Below are 13,381 nucleotides of genomic sequence, written 5' to 3'. Positions count from 1 at the left end.
CAGAAGATGATATGAATAGAGCCCTGAAGACAAGCAGCACCTAAGGACAGAGTACATCAGTCCTACATCAGTATTGAAAGGCAAGGAACAGGATGAGGCACAATGAACAAGAGTTAGACATTGTGGGCACCGGTGGCTCATGCCTGTAATCCTAGCTACTCAGGAAGCTGAGAGCTGAGGATCATGGTTCAAAGCCAGCCTAGGCAGGAAAGTCCATGAGACTCTTATCTCCAATAAACCAGAAAATTGGAAGTGGCGCTATGGCTCAGTTGGTAGAGTGCTCACCTTGAGCTGAAGAGCTGAAGATAGCGCCCAAGCCCAGAGTTCAAGCCCCACGACCGACAAAAAAAAAAGAGTTTAGACCTGAGACATGTAGAGTGGGCAAGTAAGATGAGCAGGATTGGGCGGGGGGAGGGGGGGAACACTGAGCCAAATTCAGCCTTACAAAGTGCAAGTGGCACTGACTGACTCTCCATGAGTATCTGTGGCCACAGGCTCTCAAGCATATGGTCAACCCTTGGAGAAGTGAACAGGCATTTGGAAATGGACAGAAGGAGGAGCTCCTAGCACTAACCTGAGCTCAGCCAAATCATAGGATCATTTAGTTGAGAAAATCTTTTGGATTCTAAAAATAAGGGAGGGGTTGACAAGCTTGACAAGAAACGTACTTACTACCTTACGTATGTAACTATAACCCCTCTGTACATCACCTTGACAATACATTAATTTAAAAAAAAAAAAAAGAAAGAAAAGAAAAAGCGGCCAGGCACCAGTAGTTCACACCTGTAATCCTAACTACTCAAGAGGTTGAGATCAGTTCAATGCCATCGTGAGCAGGAAAATCTGTGAGACTCTCATCTCCAGTTAACCATAAAAAAGCCAGAAGTAAAGCTGTGGCTCAAGTGTAGAGCACTAGCATTGAGTAAGAGGCCAGGGTTGGCTGCACATCAGAAGCACTGACTTCCTCTTAGCTGAGTGCTCCCTCTTCCACACTGGTCTTGCCACCAGCCTTCTGTTGCAGGCAATACAGGCCACTTTGTGACCCTGAGTACAAAGAAGGAAACAAAGGGAGAAAAATCCAGGTCTACAGAGCTTGGTATTGATGGCAATAAGGTTAGAATTTACTTTCCAGAATGGCTAGGTTATTTTGAAAGGCAACAAGTAAGTAAAAAACCTGAAGTTGATAAGAGAAAATCTTCTTACCTGATTCCAAAGAACTGCTTCCTTCATCTGAGGAGCTAACACCAGCATTTGAAGACAACACAGACACAAAACCTTCCTTAAATTCCTCAAAGTTAACCTGTATGAAATGGAGTAAAGAAAGGACAGGGGCACTTTCAAAAGATCTACGTTTAATATGATTGCTTGTGGATTTTTTTGTCAAACAGCAACATCCGTTGCCTTTTAGATTAACAACATTCAAATACCTACAGAAGATTACTTATAATAGAAGAATATAATAAAAAAAGGTAAAAGTGAACCATCATCCCACTACCAAATAAGCACTGCTAACAACTTTGAAAAGGCAAATCAGTTGCACGTGCTTATAATCCCTAGCTACTTGGAGGGATTCCCTAAAGTAAGGAGCTTGAGACCCCCCTAAGTGACAAATTTTATTTTTATTTTATTTTTATTTTTATTTTTATTTTTGTCAGTCGTGGACTTGAACTCTGGGCCTGGGTGCTGTCCCTCTGCTCTTCAGCTCAAGACAAGCACTCTACCACTTGAGCCACAGCACCACTTCCAGTTTTCTGGTGGATTATTGGGAAATTAGAGTCTAACAGACTTTCCTGCCCAGGCTGGCTTTGAACTGTGATCCCTCCTCTCTCAGCATCCTGAGTAGCTAAGACTACAGGCTTGAGCCACCAATGCCTGGCTCAAATTTTATTTTTAAAAATATAAAAATATAAAGAAAGGAAAGGGGAGGGAAGGGAAAGAAAAAGGAGGTACGAATAAAGGGAAAAGGAGAAGTTAGGAGGGAGAGAGATACATAATACAAAGAAATTTGATAACCATTTAACAATACACCCAGAGCAAATACCATGGTATCACTACCCCATCAAGAAATAAAAACCCTCTTGCCTGGGGTAAGGGTATTAGTAGAAGGGGAGAGAGCAAACGGAGAGGATGAATATGGTCAAAATACTTTATGTACACATTTGAAAATGGAATGATAAAGCTATTTGAGACTGGTATGGGGAGGAAGAAGGCAGATGAAGGAGAGTATAAGTCAAACCAAGGTACACTGTATGTATATGTGGACATGTAAAAAATGAGATCCCCTTGTGATAATAATCAATGCTAATATAGAATATTAAGACCCAGGCACTGGTGGTTCATTCCTGTAATTCTAGCTACTCAGAAGATGAACTCTGAGAATCAAAGCCAGCCCAGGCAGCAAAGTCCCTGAGACTCTTATCTCCAATTAACCAGCAAACAGCCAGAAGTGCAGCTATAACTCAAGTGGTAGAGTGCTAGCCTTGAGCAGAAAGACCCAGGAACAGCACACATAACACCCACACCACTCCCATCTTCCGGCACCCCACACAAACACAAAAGGGGAGAAGAAGGGAGGGGAGGGGTGGAGAGGGGAAGGGAATACAAGGGTCCTACCAGTATGCGCAAGGCCCTTCTAACCTGGATCCCTTCTCAATAAATCTCCACTTACTCTGACTTACAATGATAACTTCCTCGCTTTCATGCATCTCTAAAATATGATTTAGTTTTTGCCTTTTATAATTTGAATTACATTGAACCACATGTAAACTTTCTTTCATATTTGTTTCAGTGACTCAATACTTCTGCATTATTCACCTAAGTTTCTGTGATAGATATAATTACTAATTTTCTCTGCTATATAGTGTTTTGCTCTATTACTTTGCAATAATCAATTCATCATCCTGATAAATATTTCCAATGTTTCTTACATTTGCTTACTAAGAACAAAATTTCTGGGCTGGGAATGTAGCTTAGTGGTAGAGTGCTTGCCTAGCATGCATGAAGCCTGGGTTCAATTCCTCAGTACCACATACACAGAAAAAACCAGAAGTGGCACTGTGGCTCAAGTGGTAGAGTGCTAGCCTTGAGCAAAAGAAGCTCAAGGACGGTGCCTAGGCTCTGAGTTCAGGCTCCAGGACTGGCAAAAAAAAAAAAAAAAAAAAAAAAAGAACAAAACTTCTTTGAACATTGTTGTACATATGATCTTTGTGTTTCTTCATGTTATATGCCTAAGAATGGACATCCTGGGTCACAGAATGTGAATTCAGGCCCTTTGATAAACTGAACCTTTACTATCAATTTTTTTACTTAAAGTCAATTTTCTCTTATAATAAAAAGCCACCTAGGATTTCTTTTGGTTAGTACTTACACAATGTAGCTCTTTATGAAGATCTTCATTTCAACTTTCTATGCTTTTATGTTTCAGATTGTGTGTCATAAACTGAATTAAAATTTTTCCTAATATGATCATTTGTATAATTTAACTGAAATATTTAGTCTATATACATTTAGTGTAAATACTGATATATTTGGATGTAAGTCTACTATTTTACTTAGTGATTGAAATTTGAACTGTTGTAGAATTTTTTTCTTTTCTGTTCCTTCCCCTCTTTGGATTTACTGGTTATATTTTAGGACTCCATTTTTCTCTTCATTAACTTAGAAGCTTTGTAGTCTATTTCCATTCTCTTTCTGTTTATTCTAAAAATCATGATGTATCTTTAACTGACCAAAGCAACATTATGTCCTTTTCTGTGACATTACATAGCCTGTCATGTTTCACCTCCATTGACTATACTCTTGACTTCCATGCTCTTGACTTCATGACTTCCATCATATATTTTAATCCTTTGTAGTTTCCTCACATAATTTTTTTTTTGGGGGGGGGTCTGGTCGTGGGGCCTGAACTCTGGGCCTGGGCACTGTCCCTTAGCTCTTCAGCTCAAGGCTAGCACTCTACCTCTTGAGCCACAGCGCCACTTCCAGCTTTTTCTTTTTGCTTATGTGGTGCTGAGGAATTGAACCCAGGGCCTCAGGCATGCAAGGGAAGCGCTCTACCACTGAGCCACCTTCCCAGCCCCTCCTCACAGAATTTTTGTGTAGTTAATGTTCATTTAAAATTATCCATATATTTATAACTCTCTCTCTGTTGTGCTGAGGTTTCAACCCAAGGTTTAAATCTAGGAAGATGTTGTAATGCTTGAGCCACACCTCCAGTTATATTTTTCAATTTTTGTTTTGCACTGCATTTGAGACTTTTCGTGTAGGATAATTTTCCAACTATTTAAAGACATATATTATAGGTTCATTTTTCTTTCATATATTGGTGCTAAACTCTTTTATTTAGTCTGGGATGTCTCAGAATCAACTATAACTTTTTATTAGGATAATTTATAACTTATAATAATTTATAACTTATTTATGACTAATACTAATTTACAACTTATAAATTAAGATCTTATAATAGTAATGTCTTTTTGTTGTTAGTGCCAGTATTGGGGCTTAAACTCGAGGCCTTGTGCTCTTGTTTTTTTTTATTCAAGGCTCTCATCACTTGAGCCACACATCTACTTCTGGTTTTTTATTGGTTAATTGAAGATAGGAGTCTCTTCAATTTGTCTGGTCAGGGTGACTTCAAACTTCAATCTTCAGATCTCAGTCTCCAAGTAGCTAGGATTACAAACATGATCCACTGGCACTCAGCTTATTTATTCTTCTAAGAGAGGAGAAATGACTCTGCTATACATTTAAACAATCATACATATCTATGAAATGAGAACAAAATACAACAAGAAGAACAAGATACAACAATGTGAATGTGTCATAGGAAGATAATATTGAATAGAAAAAGCCAAAAAAGAGTATTACTGAGTAAATATTGTATCTTTCCTTACTTACATAAGGTTCAGAAACAGGCAAAACAGACCTATAAGGTCAGTATCAGAAGGATGAGTGGTCAATCTCAGTTGATTAGGGGACCAAACAGGGATATGAGGAAGAATACAGGGTGATTATATAGGTGTGATCACACTGGAGTACTGACTAAAGTCTTTATGCTGTCATCAATGCCACACAGAAAAATAAATAATAAATAAATGTAAAGGTCATTAGGCCACAATATCATCAGCAGGTGTTAGGTTTAGGGTTAGGGGCAGAGCATGACTCCAAATTTTTGCAAAGAAATTGAAAGAGTAACTCTGTCATTGGGGAAGGGCTGCTTTCCAGTGTCTAGTTTATGAAAGTAGATATAGTGTATGATCTAGACTACCACTTTTGAATTTTCCCTCAAATGTTCTATCTGGCCCAGTTGAAATTAATAGCACGTTAGATATGGTATCCTTCATTCCTGCAAGAGTAGTTTTGCACTTGTTTTTTCCAATGCTTGCTGAATTTCAAGCTGTAAAAATGTTCTAAGATAATCTATCATCAAGGTATTTTCAAGTTATCTTTCCAGCATATGCACTATTCTTAGATCCAATCCAGTGTGTTTGTAACCAGGCTACCCACTCATATAAAACCAAACCTTTACCCTACCCTATCCCAGCAACAAACCACTAAAACATCTTTCTGTTTGTTTTAGTGCAAATTCATGGAAGTTACTACATTACAAAAAAAAAAGAAAGAAAAGAAAGTAATCTTTAAAAAAAAACAACAAAACATTCTATACAGGGTTAGGAGAAATGGGGGGTGACATGGCAACATTAGTCAAGACGCATTATCTTCATAAACAGATATGTTGAAACTTCTTTGTTCAACCACCTATTTTGAAAAATACTCAAAAAAAAATTAAAAAGTCCTTCTACCATACAGGATTCCCACAGAAGGAAACACCATTGCATTTGCTAATAACATTCCCTTGACAAGTGTCTTTTTTCAGCCGAAGTTTGCAAGTACCATGAGAACCAACTAGAGAGCTTTATGCTCTCTTCTTCATACAAAGAATCCATACCAGCTGGGAGCCTATGACTCACACCTGTAATCCTAGCTACTCAGGAGGCTGAGATCTGAGGGTCACAGTTCAAAGCCAGCCCAGGAAGGAAAGTTCATGAGACGCTTATCTCCAATTAACCACCAGAAAACTGGAAGTGGTGCTGTGGCTCAAGTGATAGAGTGCTCGCCTTGAGCTAAAGAGGCTCAGGGACAGTACCCAAGGCCCAGAGTTCAAGCCCCACGACCGACAAAAAACAACCACCACAACCACAACAACAACAACAAAAAGAATCCACACCCACCCTGGCAAAGTGGTCATCTCCAAGAAGAGTCTGCAGGAGGGCCGGCAGCTGCTCTTCTAGGTGAAGCTTATGGCAGAGTTGGGTCAGCTCCTCCCGGTCCAGAAAGCCTGTGCCAGTGCTGTCACAGCTGCAGTAGACTTCCCTGAGCCGTGAGACATAGTGATTCTCTTCTTCGTCATCCATCCCATAGCAGGCTGGTAGTGCTGGAGGGAAAAGACAACTTCTAAGACATGTTTTTTGCCACCCACTCTTACCACCACCTGCCTACTCTTCAGAAAAAAGAAAACCAGGGAGCTGATATACGAGAAGAGACATTAAAAGCCCTCTCAGGGTGAAGTGCAGCTGGAGAAGTCAGCTCTATTTTGTAGAAGAGGCCAGAACAGGTAACAGTGACCCAAGATAAAGCAGCTGGTCATAAGGCAATCAATAGGCAAAAATTTCTGTTACACATTTTTTTTTAAGCCAGTAGTCCCAGATACTTAGGAAGCTGAATCAGGAAGGTAGCTTGCACCCAAGAGTTTGAGGTGACCCTGGGCCACACAGTAAGATTCTGTTTCAAAAAGAAAAAGGGGGGAAAAGGAAAGGAAAAGATAAAAGATAAGTACAGAAAGACTAAAACCACTCAAATTTCTTTAAAAAGCCATTATGGAAGGGATGACATTGATCAAGATGTGTCATACTTAAACCTTTGTCCAACTTAATAAAATAAAATTTAAAAAATGCTTCCATAGCTTGTAAAAAAAAGTCAAGTGAAAGAGGCCCTGAGTTAAACTCTGAGGTAGAAGGAAAGGGGCAAGGAGAGACAGAGGGAGATGGAGAGGGGGAGAAAAGGAAAGTAGAAAGGGAGAGGTATGGAAGTGCATACTGTAATCTCAACTATAAGAAGATCACAAGCTGAAGACCAACTTGGCAATTGACTGAGACCCATCTCAAAATAAAAGAAATAAAAAGGAAGTAAAGGGCAGGTATAAGCTCATGCATGTACAAGGCCCTGAATTTAATCTTCCGGTCCTCAAAACACTAACATAAATTTATAGTAATTTTTAAATACAGCCAGCACCAATGGCTCATGCCTATAATCCTAGCTACTCAGGAGGTTGAGATCTGAGGATCACAGTTTGAAGCCAACCCAGGCAGAAAAGCTCCCATGAGACTCTTATCTCCAATTAACCATCCAAAAACCAGAAGTGGTATGGCTCAACTGGCAGAGCACTAACCTTGAGCACAAAGAGGCTCAGGGCCAGGCCCTCAGTGCAAGCCCTACAATAGGGGGTTGGGGAGAGGAGAGAGGGAAGGAAAGAAGGAAGGTAGGAAGGAAGGAAGAAAGGAAGGAAGGAAGGAAGGAAGGAAGGAAGGAAGGAAGGAAGGAAGGAAGAGAGGGAGGGAGGGAGGGAGGGAGATGTCAATGAATACCAAAGAGGGCAGGACATGATTAACTTAAAAGTGCTCAAACTAAAAAAAGTACAACCAGTAAATATCTCTGGAGGATATTGTGTCTATGTATCAAAGAATCTTTAATATTCTGTTTTTCCATTTACTTATTTATTGATAAATAATTGAACATATATGGTATATGATACATAAAAATATACATGGTAGAATTCATGTTAACTTTCATATCAGTTTAAATATCATTTCTTTGTGATAAAAACATGTAAAGTCATCTACTATTTTGAAATTAATATTATTACTATTAACTATATCACTAGCTATATTTCAATAACATTTACCCTTTATTCGTCACTCCCCTTTTGCTTCTGCCAGTTACTTTTAGATTCCAGGTTTGTGTGTGTGTGTGTGTGTGTGTCTGTGTGTGTGTGTACTGGTGCTGGGTGTGTGTGTGTGTGTGTGTGCTGGGGGTGTGTGCTGGGGGTGTGTGCTGGGGGTGTGTGCTGGGTGTGTGTGTGTGTGTGTGTGTGTGTGTGTGTGTGTGTGTGTGTGTGTGTGTGTGTGTGTGTGTGTGTGTGTGTGTGTGTGTGTGTGTGTGTGTGTGTGTGTGTGTGTGTGTGTGTGTGTGTGTGTGTGTGTGTGTGTGTGTGTGTGTACTGGCGCTGACCCTGAGCTTTTTTGTTCAAAGCTGATGTTCTGCTACTTGTGCAACAACTCTACTTCCATCATGTAATTTTTTTCTAAAGGTCTAGAATCTGAATATGAGAAATAACATGTAATCAGTCTGGCTTATTTCCCTTAAAGTGCTGATTTTCTGATTCCATTCGTTTTGGAAATGGCAACTTCATTCTTCTTCATGGTTGAATAGTGCTCCTTTGTAAAACTATTTTTTTTGCCCATTCAGTCAAACCAGCACCTAAGCTGATTCCTGTAGCTAGGCTCTTTATTAGGAACAGTGCTACAATGTGCAGGGGTCTGTGTGTATGCTTACTTACATTCTTCAGCTATACACACAGCAGGCTGGATGGTAGTTTTTTTTTCTTTTTCTTTTTTGCCAGTTCTGGGCTTGAACTCAGGGCCTGGGTACTGTCCCTAATCTTCTTTTGCTCAAAGCTAGACACCACCACTTGAACCACCTCTGGTTTTTTCTGTTTATATGGTTTAAATATTCTTTTTTAAGTAAAATATTAAGTTTAAATATTCTGTTTTTGGGGGTGTGTGCAGTCGTGGGGCCTGAACTCTGGGCCTGAGCACTGTCCCTCAGCTCTTCAGCTCAAGGTTAACCCTCTACCACTTGAGCCACACTGCCACTTCCGGCTTTTTTCTTTTTGCTTATGTGGTGCTGAGGAATCGAACCCAGGGCCTCAGGCATGCAAGGCAAGCGCTCTACCACTGAGCCAACTTCCCAGCCCTAAGTTAAATATTCTTATCTGACCTACTTGTCCCACTTACATGACATACTTATAATAATTCCTTACATTAAAAAAACAGATACAAAGATATGAGTTAACCAGAGTATTTTTTACATAAGGACAGAAAAGAAAATAACCTAAAGTACAAGTCAAAAGAATTGCTTGCTAAATTCTACGGTATTTAAATGACAGAATGTTACACCATCTCTAAAATTATATTTCCAAAACATACTAGCATAGAAAGTATAGTTAGTACTATCAGAGCAGGATAAAATCCGTCCATCATAATAACAGTGACTTATCAGTTACTTTTCAGTCATTTTATATATAATAATTCAGTTAGGCCTGACAACAATTCTGTCAAAAATCTTCTACAACTTTTGGGAGACAATATATTCAAAAAAGGAAAATGATAAGAGTTTCCAAGGAAGATATATTTATATTTCCTATTATACAGTTTTTATTTCTCAAAAAGTAGACAAGTAGAACACTTAACACTAGAAAAAGTGTTGTTAAAACATGACAAAACACCGTCCTAAAAAACATTAAGAGGAACTATTAAAAAAGAGCAACATTTGGCCATTTTAAATCATAAAAATGGTAATTCCATATGGTCCAGCCTATGATACAAGCACAAGAAGGGCCCCTACAATAAAGTTAGACAAGCTTATATAAGCAAATAAGTTACGAACACATAACAATGAAGCAATAGCTATTACTAGTAGGCACAGCACAATTGCCAAGTTACTACAGATGCAATTCTAATATGCAGATGGTGTTTATCTGCTCTCACCCAAAGGGGAAGGGAGTTCTGAGTCAAAACTGTAGGAAGGGGCTGGGAAGTTGGCTCACTGCTAGAGCACTTGCCTTGCATGCATGAGGCCCTGGGTTTGATTCCTCAGCACCACATAAGCAGAAAAAAAAAAAAGCTGGAAGTGGTGCTGTGGCTCAAGTGGTAGAGTGCTAGCCTTGAGCTGAAGAGCTAAGGGACAGCGCCCTGGCCCAGAGTTCAGGCCCCATGACAGGACCAAAAAAAATTAAAAAAAAAAAAAAAAGAAGAAGAAGAACTGTAGGAAGGACTGAAAGAGAAATCAGCATGCCCAACATCTCACTCAGAAAAGCAGCATAACAAACTGGGCACAGTGACTCAATGACTGTAATTCTAGCTATGCAGGAAGCAGAGATTGACAGGATTATGGTTCAGAGTTGGCTTGGTCAAAAAGTTCATTTCATAAGACCTCATCTCAACCAAAATCTGGGTACGGGCATACATGCTTGTTGCCCCAGCTATGTAGTCAGTATAATAAAGAAGATTGTAGTTCAGGCCAGTACAGGCATAGCACAATATACTACCTGAAAAATAACTAAAGCAAAAAGAGTTGGGGACAGGGCTCAAGTGGTCAGAGCAGCTCCTAGCAAACACAAAGGCCAGTTTAAAAAAAAAAACCCAGTAGCACCAGAAGAAAAGAAAAATAACCAGTGACATAAAAGTTAACATTAAACAAAATTCTCATTGTGATCAATGTGATCATAAGCAGACAATGAAGCATCCTTCTGATATCTTACCACCTGTTGGTAAATTATAAAAATCAGCCAGCATCCTATAGAGAAGGAATTGATTTGTAATCTCAATAGGTACACATATGGTAATGCTCAATGACATTATATAATACCCCTGCATGCCAAAGAGTGTACAACCATATTGGCATTGAAAAATCTTTCACACCAGATTAAAAAAAGTCGCCAAATGATATGTCCAGTGTTCTGTGAAAATAATGCACATCTATGTAGGTTACATATGCACACATGCATGACTGACTGTGCATCCCAAAGACTTGAAAGAGTCTCAAAATCTGCACACAGGCTGGGAAGGTGATTCAGTGGTAGAGTGCTTGCCTTATATGCATGAGGCCTTGGGTTCGACTCCTCAGCACCACATATGCAGAAAAAGCCAGAAATGGTGCTGTGGCTCAAGTGGTAGAGTGCTAGCCTTCAGCTGAAGAGCTGAGGGACCCTGCTCAGGCCCTGAGTTCAAGCCCCAAGACTGACAAAAAATAAATCTGCACCCAAGGCTATAGTTTTCCCTGGGATGTGGGTTTGGGGATAGAGGGACAGGTTTTGTAGGGCTTTCCCCTTCTAATTATTAATTACAACTAAAGATAAAATAGGAAAAAAATTAGAGGAAATTTAGAAACAGTTTTGTTAATTCATAGAGACATGGGATAGGAATGAGGCTATAATTACTGGAGGGAATGTAGTGCAGTCTGTGCCAGAGGAGAGGCAGTGTGATGAGCTCCACTGGGTACGTTCCTCTTTGTCACTCTACACCTACACCTCACTCTTTGCCATTTAGATACAGAAATTTTGTCACTTGTTTTCCTTATGTGTACTCTCCCATGAGTTCACTTAGGGCTTATCAAAAATTAGCATGTGCAGATTTCAGCAGTTTTCTGTAGCCCAGAAAGAAAAGAAGGAAAGTCCTTGTTACAGCAGGTTAAAGCATCCAACTCAGGAAGGGAGACATTTGATAGGTTTGAGGCCAGGTACAGGGGCTCAAGCCTGATCCCAGCTACTTGGGGGAATGAGATTAGCCAGAACAGCCAGAGACTCTATTTCACTCAATGGCTGAGTGTTGTGGCATCCATCTGTCATCCTCAGTAACACTGCTAAGAACTACTAGAAGAACTGCAGCTCACTCTGTCCCAGACATAAAGTGAGACCCTATCTGAAAATAACCAACACAAAAAAGCACTGAGACATGACTCAAGTGGTAGAGTGTCAATTTTGCAATCATGAAGCCCCAAGTTCAATCCCCAGTACCACCAAAACAAAACAAAAAAGCAGGCAAAGGACTTGGATATACATTTCTCCAAAGAAATTATACAAATCATCAAGAAACATGAAAAAGTACACAATTCTACTCACAAAAGTTATAAATAAACAACTCAATAAGGAACCACCTCATATTCACAGGATTTAGGATAACCATTTAAAAAAAAAAGAAAAAGAAAGAAAAGACAGAAACAAATGTAGAGGAAGATGTGGAAAAATTGGAACCCTTGTATATTATGAGGGGGAATGTAAAATGATACAGCTATCAAAAACATTACAGAACACCTTTTTTTTTTTTTTTTGGAGAATTGTCACATAAGCTAGAAAGGGTATATGCCCAAAGAATCAAAAACAAGGTACGGAAGAGATATTTGTACTCTTACATTCACTGCAGAATTAGTTCCAAATATCCAAGAGGTAAAGGCAATCACAGTGTCCAATAGATGATTGAGAAAGAAAATGTGGCACATCCATGCAATGAAATACTAATCAGCCTTAAACTGGAAGGAATTCTAACACAAGACAGACTGAACCAGGAGTATATTACTACTAGTAAAATCAGCCATCATAAATCATCTATGAAATTCTAAGGGATGTCCAGAATAGTCAAAATCTCACATGTGGGGGGGCGGGGGGAGGCTGGGAAGGGATGGGAAGGGGAAACAAAGGAGGAGGCTACAATGCTTGATAAGAAATGTACTCATTATCTTGCCCATCTAATTGTAACCCCTCTGTACAGTATTTTCACAATAAAAAATAAAAAAATAAGATTAAGAGCAATAAAAATTTCATAGTATTTTAGAAAGAAAACAAATCTCTCATATACACACATATACACATGTATTATTAGTGATTACTAGAGAGTATAAGAAGGGAAAAATGAGAAGAAATTGTAGAGTTTCCGTTTTTCAAGACAAAAGAAGTTCCGATATGGAATCAGTCTAATTTACCATCAAGGGGTACATAAACACACATACACATACATACATACATACATACACAATTGAGTAATGAAAAAGAAGACAACCTTGTCATTTTCAACAGCATAGATGAACCTGCACAACACAATGTTAAGTAAAATAATCAAGGCACACATACAATCTGACTTCCCTGTGGAATCTACGTGAGTCAGTCTCACAAGCAGAGAGCAGAATATTTGAATATAGAGGGGCGCCAGTGGCTCATGCCTGTAATCCTAGCTACTCAGCAAGCTGAGATCTGAGGATCATGGTTCAAAGCCAACCCAGGCAGGAAAGTCCATGAGACTCTTATCTCTAATTAACCACCAGAAAACCAGAAGTGGCTCTGTGGCTCAAGTGGTAGAAGTGCTTGCCTTGAGCTGAAGAGCTCAGGGACAGCACCCACTTACATATGGATGGATTTGTAACAGCACTGACAAAGATTTTGGAAAAGCCCTTGATTTTTATCCCAGAAAATAGTATCCATTACAAAGCCAAATTTAACAAAAGAATGGAAATGCAACTGTTATCAACCTTTTGGTTCTGTGGTTACAATACC

At 39.4% G+C, this 13,381-nt stretch overlaps 1 protein-coding gene across 6 annotated transcripts in view; it reads right to left on the bottom strand.

The window, feature by feature from the left end:
• The window catches only part of Ninl (ninein like), a 129,645-nt gene that overhangs the window by 66,611 nt on the left and 49,653 nt on the right, over positions 1-13,381 (bottom strand). For all 6 annotated transcript variants that reach the window (XM_070006620.1, XM_070006618.1, XM_070006621.1 and 3 more), the window contains exons 3-4: positions 6,231-6,433; positions 1,204-1,300 (exon numbers count right to left, since the gene is read on the bottom strand). In XM_070006620.1, the coding sequence (XP_069862721.1) occupies positions 1,204-1,300; positions 6,231-6,413 (280 nt within the window). In that variant the 5' untranslated portion in view covers positions 6,414-6,433. The remainder of the gene's footprint in view (positions 1-1,203; positions 1,301-6,230; positions 6,434-13,381) is intronic.

Source organism: Dipodomys merriami, unplaced genomic scaffold (assembly GCF_024711535.1).
Source record: "Dipodomys merriami isolate MVZ:Mamm:240054 unplaced genomic scaffold, mDipMer1.0.p SCAF_7, whole genome shotgun sequence".
Taxonomy (NCBI): Eukaryota; Metazoa; Chordata; class Mammalia; order Rodentia; family Heteromyidae; genus Dipodomys; species Dipodomys merriami.
The sequence above is the reverse complement of the archived record's forward strand: the minus strand, read 5'-3'. Positions and strand labels throughout refer to the sequence as shown.